This window comes from Aythya marila (genome assembly GCF_965140915.1).
Source record: "Aythya marila genome assembly, chromosome: Z".
Classification (NCBI taxonomy): domain Eukaryota; kingdom Metazoa; phylum Chordata; class Aves; order Anseriformes; family Anatidae; genus Aythya; species Aythya marila.
Window position 1 is genome coordinate 35911289 of NC_139080.1, and position 20714 is coordinate 35932002.

General features: G+C 33.4%; 1 protein-coding gene across 4 annotated transcripts in view; it reads left to right on the forward strand.

Annotated features, from left to right (window-relative positions):
- The window catches only part of CNTLN (centlein), a 203810-nt gene that overhangs the window by 152156 nt on the left and 30940 nt on the right, over positions 1-20714 (forward strand). For all 4 annotated transcript variants that reach the window (XM_082783244.1, XM_082783245.1, XM_082783246.1 and 1 more), the window contains 4 exons: positions 13076-13240; positions 16552-16649; positions 18382-18508; positions 20252-20389. In XM_082783244.1, the coding sequence (XP_082639370.1) occupies positions 13076-13240; positions 16552-16649; positions 18382-18508; positions 20252-20389 (528 nt within the window). The remainder of the gene's footprint in view (positions 1-13075; positions 13241-16551; positions 16650-18381; positions 18509-20251; positions 20390-20714) is intronic.

Sequence of the window (20714 nt, forward strand, 5' to 3'; positions counted from 1 at the left end):
TCAGTCACCCTTCCAGGAAAAAAAAAAAAGCATTTCCTGATGTACAGACAGAACCTCCTGTGCACAGCTTGTGTGCATTGTCTCTTGTCCAGTCGCTGTGCACCACTGGGAAGAACCTGGCTCTGCCTTCTTTAAACCCTTCCTTCAGATATTTGTGCACATAGGTAATATCACCCCAGAACCTACTCGTCTCCATGCTAAACAGCCACAACTCTGTCAGCTTTTCCTAGTAGGAAGTATGCTACAGCATCTTAACTCTAGCCATTCCTTGGACTCACATATGGCCCTGTCTCAGTCTTTAATTAAGGTAGTACATAGCTTGATGAGGAAAAATCTGAATATATAAAATTAGGTAAACATTTTAAAAATATTTCTTTCATATTCCTTAGTCCAGATGTAGGTTTGACTAAGGAAACATTTTTTTTTTAGTGAGGTACTAGTGAAATATTTAGATGAGAAAGCATTTAATTCTAATTGATAACAGTAAACTTTTTTTTGAGTGACCCTTCTTTGTTACAGGCTTGGCTTCCAAAGCATCAAATACTTATTTTTCAAATTATTGTTTGTGAAAAGTAAAAACTTTGGCAGAAAATAATAAAAAATACAACTTACTATGAGAAAAAATGGAAATGAATTTTGATAGAGAATGATTTCAATTAAAAAGCTGGAGATTGTGCACTTGAAACAAAAAATTTTGGAAGCTCTCTTTTGACAAATAAGGTTAAGATAATCTTGAGAAAAGCTAAGCAGTAGGAGACATACATTTCCATTGTTTCATTATAAAAACTTGTATTGAGGCCTGAAACTACAGGAAGTTTACTTCCTGTAATTTACAGTCTTCTCTACTTTGAGTAGATTCCCTGAAGAAAACAAAAAAAGTCATGTTGTATTTTTAATGAAAATTAATTTGTTAAGAAGGCTATAAGTATAATTTAAACATAGTATACTTTTATTGGTGCACACTATAATATATATTACTGTATACAGTTCAAAAGATACTGCATGCTATAGTAAATGCCTCAAAAGATTGACTATTGGACTGTCCTGGCTGTGTTTTTATTCTTTTGTCAAGAAATGTAAAATTTTAAATAGTGTCATTTCCATTATTCAGCAGCTTCTTTGTGATATTTGTTCTTACTTTTCATAAAAAGGAGTTAAAAACTTCTTTATATATACAAAAATGCATTTTCTTATTTACATATACTCACTGTGTATCTCCAGACTTGTCTTTGCACTGGCAGATTTTGTAGTAGACATCCTGTGTAGGGTATTCAGTTTATATATGTCAGATCCTCAAGGGCCATGGCTTTTGCCAGATGAAGCACTTTTGATTTTGAGGCTGATGAAACACAGTGCTATTATTGATCTGTGCATGACACAGCCTGTCTCTCTGCTGGCAGAGTGTAGCAACATTTATCCAGGAATTTGTGAAATGTCACTCGGATCATGTTCATAAGGTAAACTGTGCAAAAACCAGGATCCAAGCAGAGAATCCATGAGGAATTGGACGTGACTCTCGTACTCCTTTGTCCTATCTTCTAGGTCAGGCAAAGTGTTACTTGTTAAAACAATGTCTGTGTTTTATATCAGATGTTGAAAAAGTATGATTATCACTAGGAACACCCTGTACAATATCGTTGTACTGTTGTTTTACTCGGTATTTTAGGTCACTTGGGAAAACAGTATTTTAAGTCAGTGAAGGTGATCTAAACATTGCAAGTCTATAATTTCTGTTTGTAAAAGAAAATGACAGTTCTTGTATGCTTCCAGCTAGGAAACTCTGCTATTCTCTAAAGAATTTAACTTTTCTTGCTTCACTTTGCCTTTAGAGATGTGGCAATGCATGTTTGTCATTAGGATGTCAGGAAGCAAGAGTGGTCAAAAAGCATGTGACTGTTTCTGACAAAGTACTGATATTTGCATGTTTTATTTCTTTATAAATCATGATTGAATAAGGCTGCCCAGTTTTGTTAGTAGCAAAAGCATAAGTCATGAAAAATAAGTTAAATAATAAAAAGGAATGCTGCCATATGCTGTTTAACTATTAGTAGAGGGTCAGATGTGACTTTTTGAGGCATTTGTGGTAAACAGTGTTTCAGCTACAGATTCACTGTTAACTGCGAAGTGAATGTTGCACCTTCTCATTAAAAATACAATATTAAAAAAAAAAAAAAAAGGTTTTAAAGTGTGAAAAATAACATCACCACAAAACCATGCAATTATTATTTTTAAGCTTCTATTTCTAGGAGAGATATAACAATAACAATCTGAAAGCTAGCCATGAAGGAAAAATAATTATTGTTATATTAGCCACCAGTTTCAATTTTAAGCATTAAGGTAATTAGAAAGTTTTCAAGATCATTTGATTTTAAAATACAGTTGCTAGTTAAAGAAGGAGGAAACAAGTGTTGTTGAAGTTTAAGGTCTGAGTTTTGCTATTTTATATTCCAACTATAACTGATTTATTTTATTTCTGTAAGATAATTTCTGTAGTTTGAATTTCACAATACCAAATCAAGATTTACCTAATCACTTGAGTGGCAACTCAAGTTGTTGTTGTTTGTTTGGTTGTTTTTTTTGTCTATTGATTTTTGTCTTGCTTTGGTTTGGTTTGGTTTGTTGTGTGGATATGTATGTTTCTGTTGCAAAGGTCTAAAGGCTGGCCAAATACGGTTGTTTCTTTCTGAGAAATGTGTGGATTGTATTTCATAGCATAAAGGCCACCTGCAAGTCAAATCTACCACTCTTCGTAGTAGAAACATTCACAGCTTATCAAGTGTTATTTTTCACAGAGGATATTTATTTTGCTACTTAGCACTGGTGAGGCATTCTGTGAGATACTGTATCTTGTTTGGGCACCACACTTAAAATATACATATTGGAAGAAATCTACAGGAATTTTAGGAAGTGTTGAAGATGCTACCTATGAGAAAAGATTCAAGGAAAGTAATTCCTGAAATAACAGATCGATGATAAACACTGATGGAGTGTAATAGGTCCCTTCCGATGTGTAAAAGATTATTTTAAAAGGCTAATGGTCAGTATGTGCTTCTGTCTCTTTTAAGGTAAAGCATAAAGAAATAGACTTATTTTTTCAAGAAGGATTATTGATATCTATGACAGATGTTCTCACTCAGAGGGCACTGAAAACTGCGAAAGGTTGACATGGGCATTTTTGCAGTTATACCAAAATTTTCAGGGGTAGTCTACTTACATTGCTTTGTGCAAGCGCTAAATTTAACATATTCGTGACATCATTTCCAGTCTTGGTCTTGCAGTACTTAATTTTTTGTCCTCTTCTCATTCTCAAAATGGAATGACTGTTTTTTACCTACCTAAGACTGGAAATATATCTTAATACTGAAGAGTATAAACAATGGCACTTACAGCTATTCTCCATAAACTTTTATTTCTTGAAAACCAAGTTCACATTTTCTCTCATGCAGTTTATTATTCTTTGGTTTCTAATAATACCTATCATTAACCAGAAGGGCCCATAACAATAGCTCCCACACCTTATTCTTGGGGTAATTATTTCAGAAGGAAGTATGTCCTAGAAATCTGGATTTAGCTTTTTACTAAAAGAGGGTGGATTTAGATTACGTATTAGGAAGAAATTTTTTTACCGGGGAGGGGAGGGATGGGCTGTGTGAAGCACTGGCACAGGTTGCCTGAAGAAGCTGTGGCTGCCCCATCCCTGGAAGTTTTCAAGGCCAGGTTGGATGGGGCTTTGGCAACCTGGTGTAGTGGGAAGTGTCCCTGCCCATGGCAGAGAGGGTTGGAATTGGATGATCTTTAAGGTCCCTTCCAACACAAACTATCCTGTGATTTGGATATTCTATGAACTCTAGGTTGCAGAGTTTTTTTGAGCTCATCCAGAGTTAAGCAGGTAAATCTTCTTCACTGGTTCAGCACTGTAAAACATCAGTTTCCTGTACTTAACCTTTTTTGTCTACTGATCCCACGATGAGATTTCTCTTTCTAGTTTAATGAAGAAAAAGAATTGGTCTTCTGGGAATTGGCTCTTATTCCCACAATCTCTTGGTTAAGTTTGTGTCTGTAAAGTTATTGCTCATACTTTTTTGTCCTGTCTACTCCCCTTCACTTGAAAACGTATCCATAGCCAGGAGTGCAAACCAGAAAAGCACAGCCTCTCACATTACTATACCAAAGAAGACATATAAACCTTTGGGATTCATTTGATGTTTTTTCATCTTTCTGGGCATAAAGGATTAGGAGCAAAGAATTAAGACATCAACAACAGTAGGAATGTGTTAAGAACTAAGACTACTTTTGAGACCAAAAAATAAAAAAATCTTATTTGGGTTCTATGCATGAGGTTCCTTTTCTGTAGCATGCTTTCCTTGTGATTATCCTCATTTTTCTCTGTCTTGGGCCCTGGTTGTTGCAGACAATGAATAATGGCTCACAGGATTTGTTGGCATCCCTACAGAAGTCAGACAACAATACACTTCTTTTTACACTAAGGGAAGAGTTTTTATACTTTTGAAGCCACGTATGTGTGCCTAAACTGCCTGGACTTCCTAGACCTACTGATAGAGAAGATAGGATAATGTTAGTACTTCTTGCTGATGCTCTGCACCATCTGATTTTTTATCCCTAAGTGTCATTGGCAATTAGTGAAGCAGTCATGTACTCTTCCCATAGTTGTGTTGCGTTCAGGTTCATTTTACGTCACTCTGGCTACCTTTGATGCCTAATGTGGCAAGAAGTTCTTTCTTGGTAATGGAGATTGTATGGCTAGCCATACCGTGTCTCATGAGATTCAGAGGCACTGGAAAAGACTATATACTGTTTGCTGTCTGAACTGTGCCTATGCACAGTTTTCTGTTCATTTGGAGATTCAAAGGTGGTCCTGTGATCTTTGGGCTGTTATGTGCATCAAATAGGAATGTATGAGTCAACCTGTATATTCTTATCTCAGTGATGCAAGCAGAACAAAATGAGGGAAATATTAAGAGATGGCAGTTGTAGATCTGCTTGAGGCTGGATCCTTGGATTGCAGGGATCTGGCACAACCACAATATTGCCTTCAAATTATTCATGTATGTGAAAAAAATTAATCACCCAAATGAGTCACACTGTTGATCATAATTATGATATAGGGAAAATATATTTCAGTTTACATATTAGCCAGAAAATACATCTTCTCCTTAAGGTCTCTTCAGTACGTTAATATATAACAGAAGGAATACTTTACCCTAAAATGTTCGCCTATGTCTGTTGTTCTAGTTGGGGTTTCAATGATAACATATAATACAAATTAAAGATAAGACTGTAGGGGTTCATTTACGAGAATCCGGGGATGAATTACCGCTTTAAATTAAATGCAATACATTCTAGAGTTAATTTTTAATGCAATTAGTGATTTTGAAAAATATCTCCTATCCTGATATCCCCCCCCCCAATGTCTGTCATCAACTTCCTCATACCCCTTAGAACTGCCTAGCAATATGCCTTTATTTTCTTACATGGAAAATCAACGTATAGTATATTAATATTTATACTGTATTACCTTTATATGACTAGAGAAGTTCCAGACTCTTCGATCTTTCATTTTCCAGCTCTTTGTTGTGTATCTATATTTTTGACCTGCTCTGTGAGAACCCTGAACATTTCCAGTAATTAAAATTGTTAATTTAATCTACACACAAAATATTTTGCTTTTACATAATTGACCATATGAAAAAAAATAATAATAATAAAGCTCCTGAGGACATTTTTTTCAGCAAAAAAATTTTTGATTGTGGAAGCAGTTACAAATTATTGTATAAATAATTTTTATACAGTTACAAATTATTGTATAAATTCAAACCTACATATATATTAATACATTTTGTTTCTCAGATACTGCAACCCACCTTTGATAATATTTTCTAGTACTTTCAGTATTTTTATCTCAAAATACCCATATGGCAACTCCAAACCTTTGTGTCTTTTAAAAGTGATTTCTGTAAGTTTACAGAAAACAGTCTTTAACAGTTTAAAAATTGAGATTTAAGTAAATGAGAGCAATATTTAAAGATGAGGCCAGAGTATGGTAGATGGAACAGCTTTCCCTACACACACAGAATTCCTGCCCACTCACATTGAGATGCAGAAATATTTCAATAGAAAATGGTTCACTCTCTAAAACAGATGGAAATGAGGAGAGGTTAAATTAATATTTCACCATTCTTTCAGCTGTTTAGTTTCTTTCTTGGTTATATTTTCTTTTAAAATAATTTTTAATTTTTAAAGATACAAAGCTGTATGCTTTTGGAAATAAGCACATAAATAAAAAGAAAGTTTAAAAACAGTCTTTAAAATAGCATTTTCAGTTTGGTTTCTTTCTATTTTATGTGAGCTATACGGAAAACAGATGGAAGCATTATTAATTTTTTCCCCCAATGAGTTTTAGTGCAGCATATTTGTATGTGTTATCTGAAACATATGAATACTTAGTATTGCTGCTGTTAAATTCGTAATGAGTTGTAGGGATTGTGAAATTCCCTGACTGGCTCTCATGCAAGTAGTTCATTTGCAGTGCTTAGATGTGTTAAGAGTAAGCAGGGGGAATATGGCAAGCACTATCCCTGACCCTAGATGAAAAATTCAAATTTCTAGCTTTATGAGTTTGCCGCAACTCTCATATCTGGTGAAAATCGGATAAACACTGTGTAACCCTGCAAAAAATCTTGCAGTAAACCCTGGTCCTAACTATAAAAGATTGCATGGATTCCCTGTCTTCATTGAAAATTTTCTAGTCTCTAGAAAGGTGTGGATATTTTGCAGTAAATGTTATACATCTGATATAAGTCTTTATTTGTATATACCAGTAGCTAAGGTGCTCAGGCATGTTAGGTGTTGGAGTACCTAAGTCAGTATGTATTTGTTTAACTAGCAATGGTAAATACCTGGAAACACGCTGGTTTCCTATTTCCACCGTAGCTTCACATAGGGTGTTGTGTCTGTGTAGAAGTAGTTCAAATAAGTTAAACTTTAATTATATAAGATACTGTATAAAATACTTTAATTTCAAATATTTTTCATTCTAAGGAATATATATATTTTTTTGAGTTCTTTAATTTATGTGGAATAGTGAAGGCCTTTAGGCAAGGTCCTACCCAATTGTAACATCTGTATATTGTGACAGTTTGCATCTTCACACGGGAAACTGAATTCCTACAAAAATTAAAGTACATAGTTGAAATCATATAATTGATCATAATGAAAATACTTATATAAATAGCATTACATACATGGCTTCTTATATTCCATGGTTCTTATATTCCTTTGAAACTTGCAAGGACAGATGGAGTGCTGTATCTGCTTTAGTATGAAAGCAAGATAGTGTTCTTAATATATACAGAAATTAGACATGAGATACAGCAGTATTTACTCATAAAGAGATATGAAACTGAAACGGATCGAAAATGCAAGCTGAAATTGAGTTGCTGCAGGTCAATAGCCTTAACTTTGAATTGCTGTTTTATACAGATGAAATTTTTCAGAAGTGTTTTCATCATATTAAAAAATTGTTACCTAGATTATTACAGTTTCCCTTATTTTCCATATTTTGGAACATAACCGTTTTGTGCACAATATGCAGTTGTATACTCGGGCTTCTCTGTTGCTTATAACAACAGATGATTTGTTGGAGAATTGGGCCCAGAATGATCCATTTATACATGAGTGTTTGTATGTTTCTCTGGAATAGATGTAAATGCTTTGTTTTTGATCTGTGTGGTATTATTGTCCTTTACAAATGTAAAAATAAAATAAAAAAGTGGACCTATCTACACTATTTTTTTTTTTTTCATTTCATAAAATACCATAGCTAGACCAAATATTGTAACACTAAGCTTTTTTAAGTTGTAGAATGAATTTTAATTTTTTATGAACCTCATTTTGATACAAAGTAGCTACATTAAAATTACATTAAAAGTTTTATGAAGTGGTGTACAGTAAATGACCTTTATAAACAATGATTACTCTTTGTTTGATCAATACTAACACATGATTAGAAAGACATTCAAAGACTTTTAAAGAGTCTTTATTTGTTGGCAATAACACCTGTATTTCCAAGAATAGTTGAGTTTGCATTTTGTGTGTGTTAAATGGCAGTTCTGAAGATAATGGTGTATGTTTTACTTTTATAAAGCTGGTGAACTCTGATTGTGTTACAGTGACATTATCAAAAGGAAAACTGTATTTTTTCTTTACTAAAATAACTGAGATGAAAAATATGCCTCTTATCTGCATGCTGATATCTGTATTCCTCTGCTGGGAACTAATTTAAACACTTCATGAAAGATTGACATTTTCAGTGCCTTAAACATCCTTAAAAGCTGCTTTGTTCATTGCAAACCATATTTAGTATGACCTCATAATAATGTAGCACACCTCAAGTGTCATGCCTGTCTTTACTATGCACACTGGAGCTATGTTCATCTATACTAGACAACTGCACTTCAAGGAAAGTTTTTTTTTTTTTTTTTCGTGATAGGCAATTAGCAGTAATTAGGAAGATTCACCTCAATAAGATGTCAACATGAGATTGTTTAAAAAAGTTGAATGTCAATGGCTTTAAAGGAGTGGTTTTTTTTTTTTTTCTCTGACACATAGGTATGGCATGTGAAACATGAAATGTTAATTTAACTTTTCTGCTTATTATTCATGCACAATATTATTTTGTCATTCAGATACTACACTGACAGAGTGCAAGGGGTGTTAAAATAGTGCTGCTAGAATAAAAAGAGGATTAATCTACCATTGGCCAATTAGCCAAAGGGTACTTAATGGTCTCTAAAGGCTACTGAAGTCTAACAACTAGCTAAAGCACTGGCAAAAAGTCCTCTATATTACCTTCATTTACTTGACATTTTGTGAAACAGAGTCTGCTGCTGATAACTACATTTGGCTAAAGAAAAAAAAAACACTGAGTGATACAGTAGATATTACCAAAAAAAAAAAAATCAGAAGAATAAGTGACAACTTTTATGTTTTGTAACTTTTTCTTGTATTTGAGGGGTGTTTGTTTCAGTTTAGAAATATGGTATTAAATCACCAAAGACTTGTATTATGTATTCCTGTCTGGAATGCTAAATAATCAACCACATAAAGCACTTGCATGAAGAAAACTTTCACTAAGGATTTGGAATTATTGGCCTTTTCTCTATATGATCACATTAAGTATGCAGCAGAGTTGGCTTTTTAGTCTAGAAGTGGTATACAGCTTTCATATTTTCAAATAGCTGCATACCACTTATATTAGTATTAGCTTTGTTTTCTGTGATCCTTCAGGCAGAGGTCGGTTTTGATTCAAGTGAAAAAAACAGAGTCAAGATTGGTGGGACTGACTATAAATTTTGACTTCGATATTGTAAATATGTTTATCGTGTTATAATAGTATTTGATAGTATGTGTAAAATCACAAATACCTAACTCAATGCTTGCAAATGTTTTGAAAAGTTGTATTGTGGTTTATGTTTGCAACAAGTACTGCTTTTCTTGTATATTTTCATGATTGAGATAAAGAAGAAGGTTTTGCTTTAAAACCTTCAGACAAGCAGTGCTGGATTTTGAAATGGAACTTTGTACTGGAGCTGCGCAGTACAGCAAACGTATTTTATTACCTACTGTAGAAAGTTCTTTTAGAGAAAAAAAAAAGGAATTTGTTGAAGTCAAGTTTACTACAGAAATTTCCATACACTGTGATGTTTTTTGTGTGCCAGTGTTTTAGAGTGAGAAGTTTCATAGCAAATATGATTTTAACACGTTTATGGATATTTATATTGGTTATAGCTGGATTACAAAATGAGTAGTAAAGTACGGTTTTCAGTGCTTGAAGAGTATTTCAAGAATGCCAGATTTATATCCCATTTTCAAATTTTGCCTATTCTATTTAATCTGCTAACAGTGTATAAACCATTTTAGAGTTGTTGCAGTATAGTAGCAACGACCACGAACATAAATGTCATTGTCATATTTGCTAGTTGCAGTAGGAGTTTGACTCTCCTGTAGACTCTGCTAGAAGCTCCTCACAGGGTTGTTGTGATGCAGGGGAGCAATAGGCTATTCCAGGAGCTTCCTGCATGAATCCATTGGGTGTTCCATGCTGCCGTGTTTCTGAGAAGAGGGCATATGGTAAAAGGCATTGCTGAGTCACTGGGAGTTTTACATTGACTACACAGAAACGGAGATTTCATCACTTATCCCTTTGTGTACAGCAGAACAGAGTGTCATGGGTATACCAGGAGCAAGGAGATTAAGATAGATGGATGTTAAAATATTGAATCTATAAACATCTGTTAAGCCAAAACACTCTGGAGGAGGTGCAGCAGACAAAGGCCGCTACATCTTGGAGGAACAGCGGTAGCCTGCCTTTACAAACATCTGGTCTAGCTGGTGTTTAAGATTCTACCTTTCATCCTAGTGACCTCTTCCCTTAGAGTAAATCCTTTTTACTCTGTCATTCAGGATTTGTGTGCATGGTAGCGCATACACAAAAAAATCTCCTGTGTCTAAAAAGGAATGAAAGACTTAACCTAAAACTTAGAGATTGGTGAGGAACAACTGGGCAACAAACTTGTTTATTGATTAAGTAAATTCAAGGTATATCTTTTAGACATAAATATTTTTGGGGATAAGGTCTGTTTTTCATATCCTACATAGATTTATATAGAATTTTCTAATACCCTTCAATATGTTGCAAATAAAAGAACAATGCAACAGGATTATTAAAAAAAAAAAAAAAAAAAAAAAAGGAATCAAAACGACCAACCTAACCACCCTCTAACACCATTGATGTAGTCTGTACAGCTTTTGGAGATAAACAGCTTGGTGCTGATTGCATTTGTGTGTCTGTCTTTGCTTTTTGCAAATTAATGGATGCTTTTCCTTTGTATACTACTTTGACACATCTCCCTGAAGTCTGATATTGTTTCTGCAGTTAATATTTGTATACATTTGTATTTGAAATATTTTTTTCTACTTCCTCACTTAAGTAAATATTATAAGAAAGTATTGGCACCTGTTCCACCAAACCCCTTTCTTTTTCAGCGTATTCAGAAATGACAGGTTTTGGTAAGTAGCTGCTGCAGTCATGGCATTTTGCTGGCAGCAGTCTTAAATTGCCTAAAAACTTCTGCAAGTAGCTGGCTGTCTTGGGCAGATAGAGGGGCATCTCTAATTTTAATCAGAGATATTGATCTAGCTATGATTTTTTTCTTTTCTTTTTATGAATAATTTATTATAGAAACACTGAATCATGAAATTCTGCATGTAGAAATATTGGCAATACTAGACAAATTAACCTAAATCATATACCTTTCTATACTGCATTTTTCTGTACTGCTATTGGTTTTGTTTGTTAAAGTAGTCTTCATTTTGTGTTGTAACCATACTGTATTAATTGTGAGAATAATATAACAGGTTATGGAACTGCCAATTACTAAACACACTAACAGTATTTATCTCTTTGTCAGTAAAAACAGCAGACTCGGAAGGGAACAGAAAGAGTAACCCTTCTACTAAGAACAGTACTTATCTCAGATATATATGGGAGCACATAAACACATGAACGTAAAATGTTTTTTCATTTTGTGTTGTTTTGTTTTTAATAAAGGCAAACGGTATAAAATCTAATTTTCAGTTAAACAATACAACATTTGGAAAAAGAGCACTATCTTTAACCTTCTGTCACACATTTTTGGTGTGTGTGTAGAAGCATATAATCAGCCACACATTTAGCCATTTTAAGCTGTAATATCTTTCCCAGTTTCTTATCAGGATTCTTCGCAAAGGAAGTTTTTTTTCCCCTTTGAGAGATTTCAATACCATTTTGTATAATTGTTCCTTATGTTAAACTACCATATTACAATCTTCTTTGGAATAATAAGATAGTACTGTTGATACCCTCTTAAGGAACAGGGAGTTGTTAGGCCATCAGTGGGCCTAACATTTGGGTTGACTACAGATTTGTGAAAGTTAAGCACTAACATGAAGATTATTTCAGTTCCCCTTTTCATAAAATAACATTCAATATTATCTAAATTAAAACAAATATTTTATTTAAAAGATTACCTCTATAAAGAGTACCATGAAATATATTGTTACAAAGATTAAATAAGTCTTGTCAGTTGTCAATCAAGTGCAACAAGACTGAGAGTTAGTTTGCATGTTATTTATTTGAACTAAATCCCTAACAAGCCTCGTCTGCTAATTGGACTTAGCATTTATGTTGCTAAATGAGAAGCATTTTGGCTGCAGTATAGGGTGGTAAGACCTACCCAGTGGAATAAACAACTAACATCTGTTATCCTGTCCTGCTCCAGCTTGGCTTTTACCACTTAAGTACCTCAGCCCTAGAGTCAAGGTTATGGAATATGTGGTTCTCTGGCTATGGTGCGTATATGTGAAAGGGAAGAAATAGCACAACATGAGTAAAGACCAGCCAACCAGAAGATATTTAGTGCAGCTGGTCCACTTTGCTTTAACCTCTACAAGCCCTACAAATATCAAAACAAAAGCCAAGAGAAGAGTGTATGTTTTATAGCAGTTGTCAACACAGCAATTCAAGTGAGCTTACAGTGGTCACCATTAAAACAGTTTTGACATTTAACCACCTTTAATACAGCTTGGTGCCTGAGATACCTTGGTATTTCTTCATTGGTATAGAAATAATGCTAGAATTCCAGAGAAATTCTGGGTAAACAGGTTTTAATAGTAACTTCTATTGCTAATAGTAATTAATAATTACCATTATTTACTATTGTAAGTGGTAATTTTTGCCTGTCATGGTACAAATTGCAACAGTGAAACTTGAATCAGCTTGCCTTGAAAAAATATCTTGTTTTTAATGTTACTTTAATTCTCTTTCTTGCCAGATTTGATCTTTGCATGGACCAGAGATTCCAGCCAGCAGCATTGTACTCAGCATTATGTACCATAATTATAGATAATATATACTGTTTCATTCATCTTGAATTATAAACCACAGAAGCATGTGATATAATGAAGCAGAAGTATTTTTAGGATGCAATTGTGATTGTTGCTTCTGTTTGTAAAACAGGTGTTGACCTCTAACCTGGCCAAGTGGCAACAGGAGAAGGAAGACTTACAAGGAAAATTGAAGTTGAGAGAACATCTGTCTCAAACTGCTGGCAAGAGTGAAGCCACACCAGCTCCTTCAAAGAACATTGATTTAGAGATGAAACAGCTGCAGTGCAAACTAAAGGTGACAGAACAGATTATCTGGTGCTGAGAATAATTCACATGAACCGTATTTCATAACTGGGTCAAGCATATATATATATTTATATACATATCTTCACACTCATATATGCATATCATTAATATATGTTAGCCAATGATTAGGAGCTTAGGTTTTAGATAATCTTTGATGTTAAACAGAAATGTAGTCATAATCAGAAGAATTAAAACTTTTTTTTGCAGATCAGATAGGCCAAAAAGGGAGTTTATTGAGTTTTCACATAATAATTAAATGCATCTTGTTGAAAAGTGCTGTGGAATGGCTTTAATGAGCATTGTGGTGATTACTCTGCTTCTTTTAAGAAGGAGATAAGCAAACAGCTATCTGTGAAAGAAGAGGATAGAATTTTGGCACATTGTACAGCTCATGTAACAGTGTTATGTTACTTACATGTCACTACTATTATTGATTTTAAAGAGAGATCATTCTTCATATTAGTGTTTTTGTAGATTAGCTGGTAGGAAAATACTGACTTGTTGATTATTTCATTCTTCAGTCTCTGGTGAATACTGTATATGAATGGTGTAGATTCTAGGTTGTGCTGATGTATCTGAGAGCTTTCTCAAGGGGTGGCTTGCCTGGAACATATTAGTTCTTTCTTCCTCTCTTCTCACTGAATGAAATATATGCGCAGCAGAGTGTCTTCGGGTGTGGTTTTTTTCCTTCATTTTGTTTTTCATATTTGAGTAAAGATATACAGTCAAAATGGTACAGCTTCCTGCTGCTAGAAGAAAATGCACGCTAGCAAGCTGTCTGCCAAAGGGCCTGCTTGAAGGCCATGTTACGCGCCTGTCTCTAAGTACTGGATTCGTTGTGCTAGCTCATGTCGGGTGAGAGAGAGAGTAGTGTTCAGACGTCTTAACTATTGATGGTAATGATGATTATATAGATCTTGGCCATAGGACATTGAATGCATAAATTCTAAGTTCAGGAATTAGTAACGGTAGGTCACATCGATGAAGAGATTCAGGCAGCAGAAAGTAGCCTTGGGAAGGCACATAGTTTTATTTCCTTGATTTATGAGAAAGAGATCTTAAAACCATACAGGTTGACTTTTTCAGTGTTGATTTCACGTTTGGTTTTGCCTCGTCTGCTTCTGATGCTGCTAAGTGCTAATATCTGTTAATAAGGTTAGTTCTTTTTATGAGTGACATCCAAAAATCCAATAGTCATTTGCTTTATGAAAATAAGAAAAATAAAAATGAGGATTTTTTGGTAAAATATAAGTAACGTTCATGCTAGAAATCTACTGTTTGTCCACTACATATGAACTGCAAAATACTTTACTGAAAAATGAAAGGTTTTTTTTTTGTGTTTCCTTAGCTGAGGAAGCATTTAACAAGAAGTATTTAACATCATATATGAATCTGATGTCAAAAATACTAATATGACTTTCAATTCCTTCTTAAAGAAGTCTTACATTTTCAGTGTTAGAAAATGGAATATTAATGATCTAGGCAAAACCACATTTAAAGTAAACATAATATGTGACTCCAAATCCAGGTTAGTAGAATGACATAACTGGTGGATAAATTGGATGAGTGTTTTGACTGTGAAGGCCTGAAAAGCTACTTATATCAAGTCACTGTTAGTTTTAGTTTGACCTGATAATTTTTCAAAAATGTAAGCCCTGTAAGTCATTTTTAGCAGAATAAATTCACAAAAGTTGTCAACTGTTGTTTGAGGTTATAGAAAGTTACTCTTCTGAATGCCTGAAGATACAAGCTGCAAAACCTTTCTTTACAGCTCAAAATCTCAAAGTACCTGGTTTTGTTCATTCTTTCTCTGAGCTAACTTTGCAATGTTTATTTTTGTTGTATGTAATGATTCTTTGTAACTTTGCCAGTAGGTAGAAGTGTGTTAGGTGTGGATGATGAGTTTGGAAGGAAAATACTGTAAGCATATGTCTTTACCTCTGAGCCTCTACAGAGGCCCACCTAAGTATCTGAGTTCATATCTGGTGTATAAACCATGTAACTGGGTGCTTTGCTTCATACTAATGAAGTTCAGCCTCAACAAACAGGTCTCAGGAAACTCAGGAATATTCTGTTATCATACATCATTTTAACAATTTTCTGTTAATACCTCATATTATAATAATAGCAAATAGACTAGACAAGTTATTAAGAACAATATTTTACATCTAACTATGCACACAAGAATATATACTCCCCTTGAGGTCCACAGAGTTATGTACAATACTCCCATTAATGTTAATAGGTGTTACAAGTCTGCACTGAGCAGAGAAATTCTCCTGAAGAATCTTTGTTTACAGCATGTCTGATCTGTTCAATTATTGTTTATACATAATGAATAAAATGCTTTAGCACATTGGCTGAACCTGCAAAAAGACATGCATATATGTTGTGTATACTCTTCATGCATATGCATATTTTTTCAACACCTTTTGGAGTTTTGAAATCTCTACGTGCAATAAATTTGAGCTGCCATTTTCAGCAATGGCATTCAAAGCATATGCTCATATTGCTAAGATGGCTACTCTAGGTAAATTTTATATTTTTATTTCTGTAGAGTGATTAAATAGTTCTTAACTAAATCTTGGGTATATTATACGTGTGTTTGCATGGAGGAGTTGAGGATTATTATTATTTTTTTAACTTCTTACTATATACAACAACGAAAGGTAACAATACAAAGGTATAATTCCCCATAGCTGGCATTACGTGTGCCTGAACATTAATATCATACTTTTTGTTGCAGAAATACAGGATTTTTGTTAGTATGGCTGAATGGAAATGTTTTGTCTTCTGCTTTGATTTTTAAGGGACACAAAACCAACAATTCCTGCAGTGGGTTTTCTTGTATATTCAAATGAACAAGATGAAAGGGATTATTGGAAAACATTCTCTTGTGCTCTAGAACCATTTAAGCATATTTTCAAGCATAATTTCAAATAAAGACCTGATTTTACTTCTCTTCTTTCCTGTTACCTTTTTAGCTAACTGTGCTATGCAAGAGAAAATTTGGTCCTGATACTGCTTTGAGCTTGCAGGTGTCCTGGGGAACATCTATTAATCATATATTTTCATACCAGTGGAAGGGTACTGATTTTGAGCATATTTTCTAATGGAAATATTTTTGCTTCAGTGTTGCTGGAAAATAAAAATTCTCCCTTTGCACAATGTAGCAGATTCCAGTTAACATTTAAGAAAATTCATGTAATAGGGGAAAGTTTACAGATCCCATTATTTCAAACAAATTTACTGTTGGCTGAGATAATATTCAATATGATTTGTTTATATTCTCCAATATAGAATTCGAATAATGAAATCACTAAGCAATCAACCACCATTAAGTCTTTGAAAAATGAAGTCCAGCAAAAAGAAGAACAGATTCGGGAACTTCAAGCGAAGTATGTTTACCTTTCTCTCCGTTGTGTTTGGTGCCACCCGGTGGCAGCTGTATAATCGGTACTATATCACTATTAGATGTGTAAGAGAATGTTAGATTTCTGTTTTTATTATAATCTTGCAGACTCTTACCATTCAGGTTCGTTTTGTTTTGTTTGCTTGTTTGTTTTAAAAATTAGAGAAGTACATGCTAAAATTGCATGTTTAAACTGTTGCGTTCAGCTACAATAGCTAGATACAATATCTGTGTTATAATAAGTATACCTTAAATTGGAACTCACACCATAAAGTGGACTTTTTTTTTTTTTTTAGTCCTTGATGTAAGTCTAAATAAATTCCTCAGCACTTTAAACGCCATGTTTCACATACAGTAATTCTTTGCCTAGGGGCTAAGAGACATGTCAAGGTTAAGATGCTTAAACACGATTAACTATCCAGTTTTACATTCATAACAGTTAAAAAGGACAGTTGTATTTGTTTTTATTTGAATTGATTAAGGCTTATCACTCGTTTGAAATTCACATGTATTGGTTTAAAGTATGTAACTGAGATTTTTATTCTGCCTACTTACTTTAATTGATGTAATACAGTTCATCAATTATAGTACAATAAAAACATAACCTATTAGTTTATCTGTGAATTTCTTGCCTGTCCCAGAGTTTAAATCCTCTAAAAACTGTATTTTTTTTTATTTATAGGAAAAAGGCTGTTTACTTATCTGAAAATTTGTTCATTTCAGAAACAGAGAACTTTTAAAATGGTTAAATTGTGTATATGGTATATTTTTGGTTTAAAATAAAACTGAAATCTTCTACCATGGTGTTTAAACTGAACTTTATAAAATAGAGTTACCAGTTATCATGCTTCCTTGATAAAATAAATAACTGCTTTTTCATAAACATTAAGATTTAATCAACAAAACCAAAATAATGTAGATGTGAAATAGATGGAAGGAATGTTAAGATGCATTAGTTTCCTGATTTTTTAATATGACACTGGCATGATATCAAACAATATTTTTTTTCCTGAATATATTATCATTTTGCTTTCATAAAAAGAAATCCAGATGTCTGTAATTCAGGTGTTAGGTATTGCTTATGTTTATATTTAATGTGTACCATAACCATGGAGGCATTGATTAACACGTAATTTTCTTATTAAATGGAGATTTTCTTGTAGTACATGAAAGTCTCTTTAGTTCAGAAGTTTGTGAAGAGTTTTATTTCTTGTTTTTTCAGATTTTAAGAGTTGTCTTATCTGGCATTATAATACAGTAGTAGTGTTTCTTCATGTATCTGTGCCTTACTGAGTTGGATGAAAGAATTCTTCCCTTCACTTTCTTTTAAAAAGAATTTTGAACAAAATGATGTTTGAAAGATATGTACTTCAGACATCAAAGAAGTGTAATTAATTAAACTGTCTTTTTTTGATAATAGCTTAGGAAGTATCATATGAGTTCAGATAATGCAAGTTAGAACATTATCCAGAGCAAAAAAGCAAATCACAAATAAATTGAATATTTAGAAATAGGTCTCTTTAACAGGAAACAATGTCATTCTTTTAGTTTAAGAATAAGCTAAGTTTCAAGATTTTAATAAACTTGTATTTAAAAAACATTCAAAAGCTACAGAATGGTAGTTTCTCTACTGCATTTATACGCCTTAGTTGTTTAAAAAAATGTGTATTAGCAATATTTTCTAACAGTGAAATGCAGTTTAACTTCTTCCCTTTTAGGATTTCTCGATTGGAGAGGGACCTTAATATGAAAAGACATTTGATAGAAGACTTACGGTCTCGTCTAAAAGCATATCAAGAAAATGAGAAAGCTTGTACTGAAACATTAGATAGCCTTGAGAGAAAGGTACTTCTTTTTTGCTAGCTGTAGTTTCATGAAAACCAAAAGCTGGTGTATTTGCATAAATTATTTCAATGCACTATACATACTAAATTAATATATTGCTTTAAGAAAACAAGGTACAGTTAATTTAACTGTGTAACTCTCCCCACTGTAATTTGTATGAAATCAGTATATGGTGATAGTTTGGATGTATTCAGCATAATTTAATGTACATGTATGTTCACTAGAGGTATAATTAAAATTTGAAGAATTCAGAACACTGAATTGCAGAGACATGCTCTAAGTAGAGAGATTTAGTTGTAGTGATATTTAGTTTTATGGAGTCTAAGTTCATAAAGTACAGCAGACCTGAAACAAGGATGATTTTACTTGACATATGCTAATGAAGTGCATGTACAACTCCTGGCTATAGTATTTAAATGGTTTAATGTGTTAATCTGTTTTGGACTGCAATATTATGAATGAGTCACACTTCTTTGGTTTTAACGCTTAATGTAATTCTATTCATATAAGTAGAATTTCATTTCTATAGCAAATTATTTCTCCTGCAAAAATCTGGGACAATTTCATGGAAGCCAGAAGAATTAGTTTATGTCTTGGCATCTTTCTATATTATCCAACCAATGTATTGCACTTCCACCTTTAATTCCTGAAAATCATGACATTCTTGATCATGACATTTTGTTATGTGTGAGGTTATGCAGCATGTGACCCTGAAATAGAAATAAACAATTTACCAGCTTGCTTTTGTTATCCTAGAATGCAGGTGCTTGCTTTATACTACAGGCACTACCTCTGCTTGAAGTCATTAAGCACTTTCAGCTCTAGAGAGAGCTACTCTCTTACCCTCCACGCCAAAGCCAGGTTGTTATTAAGAAAACCTCGGCCAGAGAGTGAAAGCATAAGTAAGCAAGGGAGATGTATGAAATGAGAGAAGTACCTGGTTTTGCTTTTGAAGACAAGATTTAGAATGGAATGATGTACTTTAATCCTGTTCTTTGAGTATATTAACTGCTGCATTTTTTAGATTCCAGATAATCAAATTCCATACATTACTTTGATTATTCTATATGGAAAATCAACTTCATAAATTTCACATTAACTTCAGCAGCAGATCAAAGAAATTCCCTGTTACTCAATACTGTCTGGACAACTTTCTGATTAGTATTGTTAAGAACTGAAGAACTGAGTTCTTCACTGGAGAACTGAATGATTTTCTAGGAGTGCTAGTCTATTTCATTTCATCCAGAATCAAGGTTCGCACTGTATGGAAAAATATAATAATTATTATTATAATATGTTGTAGAGACTGTTGGCTTGTAGACAGTCACCAGTTTCTCAGCTAGGTTTTAATTAATATATTTTGCTTCTGAAAGATACAAGAAATCAGTAGAAGCTATGGTTTATTCACATTTGGATTCATAGTGACGGTAAAATATATCTAAACTTAACAGTGCTGCAAATGAAGAGATTTTCTGTACATTTCATGCAAGTCAAGGCTTTATGTTACAGGAAAGTACATGGAAACTGATCTCTACCTGATCAGCAGTAGACTTTGTAATTTCAGAAAAAGGTACTTTTATCAAGTAATTTATATAATACAGAGAGGTATATTATGTAGTATGTATAGGCTTGTTTTAGATTTAGTTTTTATTTTTAAATTTTATTTCTATTTATTTTTATTTATTTCTGTTTATTTTTATTTTTTATTTCTATTAATCAAGTTGCTCTTTGCTTTTGTTTCAGCTAAAGTCACTGAACGAAGACTGTTCAAACAAGAAGGCTTCCATTGACTCACTGAAACAGAGGCTTAATGTAGCTACAGAAGAGAAGTCTCATTATGAGCAGATGTTTCACAAGACTAAAGATGAGTTGGAGAAAAAGGTATAATAGCTTTGTGATGAGTTTACTGTGAAACCTTTTCATATCTTTCTTTCAAATGAAAAGTTGCAAGGTCATTGGCTTAGCCTTTTTAAATACATAAAGGTAAAAAAGAACAGAAGAACACTAATGTATGTAACTGATTTCATTCACTCACCTCACTGAAATGTATACACTGAAATATGGATGTAATGACAGCAAATGAAATTACTTTTTTCTTGTGAAATCACATTTTAAGTGTTTTGTGATATTTACCATTTTGTGGGACGTTTCTTTGTAAGCTGGCATATCTGCCTATCAGCTTTTATTGTGTCACTCCTGTTTCTCT